Below are 5,775 nucleotides of genomic sequence, written 5' to 3' on the forward strand. Positions count from 1 at the left end.
TTCAGCTATTGCCATGAGTAGAGAGGAAGTCGCCTCCGCCGAAGCAGAGGAGGAAGCTGCCGCGGCTGCTGCTGGGGTGGACTCGGCTACATAAGCTTGATCTTCTCTCCCTTTCTTCTTGCTTCGACACTCGTAGGAAAAATGCCCGTACTTTTGGCAATTGTCGCACTGAATTCCTGACTTGTTGAAGGGCTTCTTCTCTTTGTCGTCCTGCTGATTGCATCCTCGGCCACGACCTCGTCCTCTGCCTCAATGACGACCTCCTCCACGTGACTGGGACTCCTCAGCTGTGATCTTGGTCTTGCTCATGGCTTTGGCATACAAGGCCTGCTCCTCTTCACGAGATTCCCGTTCCTTGAGCCGCAGTTCATGGACAGTGAGTGAACCAATAACTTCGTCAAGGCTCACTTTGTCCAAATCGCCATATTGCTCCAGGGAAAGAGTGATTATATCGAATTTTGAAGGTGTCGCCCGCAGAAAACGCCGCACCACATCTTTCTCCTCCAACACCTCTCCGAGACTTCGCAACTCGGAGACGACGTGTGTGAATTTCATCGCAAAATCCACCACTGAGTCAGTTTTAGCCATAGTGAGCATCTCCAATTCACGTCTCAAACCTTGGATACGGGACTGAATCACTCTGTCCACGCCAAGATTCTGTTGTCGTAAAATCTCCCAATTTTCTCTTGCCGTCTTCTTCGCATCCAGCATCACCAGCAGATCTTCTGGGACAGCACTGATGATTGCTGGAAGTGCCAAACGATCTTTCTTCTTCGAGACATTCTCGCCGACGATTGCCTGCCACAAGTCGTGAGAGTCAAGATAAACCTCCATAAACATGGACCATACTCGGTAGTTTGTCTTGGAGAGTTTGAGAGACGGAGTCGGCGCCCCCATCTCTCCGCCATGCTCCCCGGAGACGCTCGCCTCGTTCGCCTTCTTCGCCATACCTAGATCCCGTGAAATCGACAGGCTCTGATACCACTTGTTGACTTTGACAAGCCTAGAACCCTCTCTCAAGAAATTGCCAGAAAAGGCAAGCAAGAGCAAGAGAGAAAAAGAACAAAAAGAATTCACGTAGAAGAAGCAAACAGCGTTTTCTCGGGTACACATTTCATCAAACACTTAACCCTTTATATAGGGTCCCACCCGAGCAGACGTAGGACGGAAGACTCTAACTGACTCAGCATGCCAGCTGTCCTCGCATCCCCGTTGGCAGCATCCTCGCCGTCATAACCCCAGGAGATGGACGGCTATTGATTATCCTGAAAAACAGAAATAACGAACTGACGAACGGAATTCCCAAATTCGTCTGTCGGCAGCGAACCACCGGAGACGGCGAAGCGTATCGGAGAAGCTTGAGCAACTTCCATCATAAGGATCGTATCAGAATCGTAATCATTATCGTCATTAAGTTTCTAAGAGCTATCATTCACACTCATGCGTCAAGAGTGTCCAAGTCAATTATTCCAAACTTACCCGGGACGCTGAGTCTACTATAGCATACATTCACTTTAAGGAGAGATCCAGACTTACTTCGACTATTGGATGTCAGTCTGGATGAAGCCTTTGTCTTCTGGACGCACGCAGGCCAAGGCCCCCGTCGATGTGGAGCGTCAACATGGGCTTGTAGAACACGGCCTTTCCCTTTTCACCGAGCTCAAAGACGAAGAAGCGGACGAGTACCGCCGCGAAAATCATCATCTGCCGGTACGCGAAATCCTTCCCAAGACATATACGCGGTCCCGCCTGGATTATTCTATCGAGATTTCAGCGCAAGAATATAAACGCAGTTTTATTAAGACATGTTTTATCTACCTGGAAGGCGGTGAACTTGTATGGGCTCTCATGACGAAAAACGCCCGCTTCGTCGAGCCATCTCTCGGGCCGGAATTCCTCCGCGTCATCGCCCCAGAGGTACGTCATCCTGCCCATGGCGTAGGGCTGGTAAGAGATACCGTCCCCCTTCCTCATGTCGAAACCGTTGGGGAACCGGTCATCCGCAAAACACATCTTGGTGTCCTGCATACCAAAAACGGGAAGGGTTCAGACCCCAAATCGGTCCAATTATCCGGATTGTACACAATGAATTGTGCCCGGTTTTTTCTCTGACCAAGGGTACCGCGGGATAGAGCCGGAGAGTCTCGGATAGAGCGGCTCGGAGATAGTTCATCTCAGACAGCGCGGCCTCCGTAATGCCCATGGTGAAGTCCTCCAACGACTCGGCCTTGCCGACGAGGACTTGAACTTCTCGGTATATCTTCTCCTGCACAGACGGGTGCGAACAAAGCATGAAGAAGAACCAGGAGAGAGTGCCCCCCGTTGAATCCTTGCCGGCGATAACGAAGTTGAGGATTATGTCTCTCAAGTACTTGAGGCTCATCTCGCGAGGGTTTTCCTCTCTCTCTAGAAGAAACCTCGATAGAATGTCCTCTCCCTGCTTAATCTGCAACCCCATCATCCACTCTCACATACAGAAATGCAGAAACAGTAGAAAGAGTCGAGATTGATGAGCTCGAAAATAGACCTTGTTCAGCCCCGTCGAGGTTCTCATGTTTATCATCTTGTAGATGTACCCATCTACTATATCGATATTCTTCCGCAATTTAGCCTCTGACCCGACGTTAAGAAGTCTTTGCAGCCTCCAGAGGGGATTAAGGTAGCGCCACAGCAATAGCGCGCTCGATTCGTCAAACGCCCGTACGAATTCTCGCTCTTCTTCGTCCGACCCTTGCATGCAGTCTAGCTTGACGCCAAACGCCACCTCGAAAATGGAGTCCATCGATGATCTCATGAACAGATCGTTGGAAAAAGCAATGACAGTATTACTTGAGCTCTAAATATAAACTGTATAAATAGAAACGTGTATTACTTGAGTTATAATCATTACCATTTACTGGATATACCACTAATAGTTAGTCTAATTTTAGAGTAACGAAAATTAAATAAATTTTATAAAATTACAAAGGGGTTCAAGAAAAAGGAAAGCGAGTACATTCAATCTCCATTAATAAACCGCAGTGACAGCAATTATATTACTTATTTCTGGTCATCGCTGTACCTAGATATTTCACAATCAATAACAGAGGGTGGATACGTGCCTGAACGTCGAACATCTCCCCGGAGGTGGCAGTGCAGGAGATAACCTCGGCTAACTTGGCAGCATTCTTCTTGAAAACTTTGCTGCTGTAGTCCTTCAAAAACCTCGCAGAGAACTGTTGGCTCGACAGCTTCCTCTGATGGAGCCACTTGCTGCCATCAGCCACGAAAATCCCTTCCCCAAAGAGGTCACCCATCTTATCGCGGTTGTGAGATCCCTGATTTTCATCCATTATTAGCAGCAACCCATCTAAGGCTATCCAACTATGATATATAATAGAGTATTCTCCAAAACAAGTGCTCACAGATGCGGCATCCAATACTATGGTGCGAGAGGACAAGCGAGAGAGAGAGAGAGAAAAAAGGAGAACGAGAGAAAGAGCCAGAGGGAGAGAAAGAGAGCACAAGAGAGAGAAAGAGAGAACGAGTGAGAGAGAGACAGATGGGGAAATAGAGAGAAAGGGAGAGAACGAGAGAGAGAGCCAGAGGGGGAGAGAGAGAGAAAGGGAGAGAACGAGAGAGAGAGCCAGAGGGGGAGAGAGAGAGAAAGGGAGAGAACGAGAGAGAGAGCCAGAGGGGGAGAGAGAGAAAGGGAGAGAACGAGAGAGAGAGCCAGAGGGGGAGAGAGAGAAAGAGAGAGAACGAGAGAGAGAGAGAGAGAGAAAGAAAGGGAGAGAACAAGAGAGAGAGTCCTAGAGAGAGTGGAGTGAGAAAGGGAGAGAATCAGAGAGAGAGAGAGGAGAGAGAGCCCTAGAGAGCGATAGAAAGTGAGAGACGAGAGCACTAGAGCGATAGAGAACAAGCGAGTGAGAGAGTGAGAGAGTGAGAGAGAAAGTGAGAAACGAGTGCACTGGAGAGAGAGAACAAGCGAGACAAAGAAAGGGAGAGAACGAGAGAGAGAGAAAACAAGCGAGGGAGAAAAAGGGAGATAAACGAGAGAGAGAGAGAGAGAGAGAGAGAGAGAGAGAGCAAGCGAGAGAGAGAAAGGGAGATAAACGACAGAGACGGAGAGAACAAGCGAGAGAGAGATTAAGGAGAGAACGAGAGAGAGAGAGATAGAGAGAAAGAGAGAGAGCCGGGGGGAGAGAGAACGCGAGAGAAAGAGAGCGAGAAAGAGAGGAAGCAAACGAGAGAGAGATAACGGGAGAGTTAGAGAACGAACGAGAGACAAAGAAAGCGAGGTAGCTTGAGAGGTTATTTTTGTCTTGAACTGTTCGATTTTGTTCGAACAGTTCGAATAAAAATACCATCGATTTCGATTTTTGAAATCGAATCGATTGAAAATTTAGATCGAACTCGATCTAAGACCTTGTTCGATCGAAAGATTCAAACTCGGAACTCATTTCTCACCTTCCCGTACAGATGGAATTTGGACGACAGGATATGCTCTACAACGGCGGGATCGCAGGTGTAGATCTCGTAGCGGTGAAGTCCCACGAGGACGCGAAAGGTCTTGTGGCGGCGAGAGATCTCCGTAAGATGGTCGTATAACCGATGGTAGCGCAAGACGAGCCCAAGAACCGAGCCTATAGTGGGAGGATATTTATAAAAACTTCGTCGGCGCCACCATCTCCGGCCCCAGAGACTAAGGAAGACGGCAACTGCCGCCGCTACCGCAATGGATAACGTCACGGCGAGCGATTCACGGGCTGCCTCCATAAGCTCAGCGTAGTTTAACGAGTAGAGGAGGGAAGGGCAGTCAGCGTTTATAACGTCGGAATCGCTTGAGGGTGTTGGAACTTATCCCTTCCTCTCTAAGACTGTGAGGCTTCGGTGGTCCATAGACTGTCTATAATAATAAACAATCATACGGAGAACAGGAAAAGTCACAACGTGGCAGGCTCAAAGCCGCGGTTAAATGACGATCATCATTCGTTACCCGTCCTAACCTCTGACCCGTCAACACCCTATTGCCTGCCCCTCTGATCCATCAAAACCCATTCTGTCATTAGGCCCCGGTAAATTATTTTAGGTTTCCTCTAGGTCTCTAACTAGGCTCTTGAACAGCAATGTAACAAAATTGCAGACTCTGTTATGGATTATTGACGAAATGCATTTCCGTTCCGTCCAGTCAGGCTATGCCGTCTTGTGCTTTCAGTGTCTGAGCCTTAGCCTCAACCCTCTTTTAGAGGATTTAATGGGAAGGGCCCAATGGACCCAGTTTTTTTACGTGGTTATTAGGGGTTCACAACCCTGTGAAGTCTAGCAATTCAAAACTTTAGAGCTTCTCAAAAGTAGCTTTTATCCCAGAGGCGGCGTTCATTTCTGTGGAATGACAGCTGCCTTCTCCGTATCCGTTTTTAGCTAAAAATTAATCTTTGGTGTCGTCTTGCTTTGGTAAAAAACCTATGAGTTTGCTTTTCTAAAACGTGTAAATTATGCACAATTATCTAAAATAAATTGGTTTTAAAACTTAAATTTAGGACAACTGCTTATTGAAAAGGCAAACAATCGATTAATGGGTAAATATACCAATTTTCACTGATTCATAAAAAACACAAAATTATATCAATGTACCGTACTTTTCTTTATATTTGTATTTTTCTTTGTATTTCAATTTCGTTTTCTTACCAAAAGCAGTCATCATCGATGACTCTAGCACATAATCATAGAGTCATATAATATTGAAGAAGAATGAATAACTTATGCTAAGCCCACATAATCAGTTATACCTAA

The 5,775-nt window shown here is 47.0% G+C and overlaps 2 protein-coding genes across 5 annotated transcripts; both read right to left on the reverse strand.

Moving 5' to 3' along the window:
• Nucleotides 1-249: 249 nt before the first annotated feature.
• LOC144716003 (uncharacterized) lies at nt 250-948 on the reverse strand. Its single transcript, XM_078590996.1, has one exon. It carries the CDS (start codon nt 946-948, stop codon nt 250-252), a length of 699 nt encoding a protein of 232 aa, XP_078447122.1.
• A 106-nt stretch (nt 949-1,054) lies between these two features.
• Nucleotides 1,055-4,804, reverse strand: LOC144716681 (cytochrome P450 704C1-like). 4 transcript variants are annotated; one of them, XR_013584970.1, is made up of 7 exons: nt 4,450-4,801; nt 3,102-3,317; nt 2,528-2,764; nt 2,114-2,446; nt 1,819-2,022; nt 1,537-1,759; nt 1,055-1,265 (listed from the first exon to the last, which is right to left on the reverse strand). XR_013584970.1 is itself a non-coding variant. In XM_078591886.1 (7 exons), the coding sequence occupies exons 1-6, from the start codon at nt 4,756-4,758 to the stop codon at nt 1,552-1,554; spliced, it is 1,488 nt and encodes a 495-aa protein (XP_078448012.1). In that variant the 5' UTR covers nt 4,759-4,804; the 3' UTR covers nt 1,055-1,265; nt 1,537-1,551. The 4 variants fall into 4 exon arrangements, 3 of the variants coding, with proteins under 3 accessions (XP_078448012.1, XP_078448011.1, XP_078448013.1); XM_078591886.1 differs by having other exon boundaries at nt 1,537-1,749; nt 2,123-2,446; nt 4,450-4,804; XM_078591885.1 differs by having other exon boundaries at nt 1,537-1,749.
• Between the last annotated feature and the right edge of the window lie 971 nt (nt 4,805-5,775).

This window comes from Wolffia australiana, chromosome 2 (genome assembly GCF_029677425.1).
Source record: "Wolffia australiana isolate 7733 chromosome 2, ASM2967742v1".
In the NCBI taxonomy this organism is placed as follows: Eukaryota; Viridiplantae; Streptophyta; class Magnoliopsida; order Alismatales; family Araceae; genus Wolffia; species Wolffia australiana.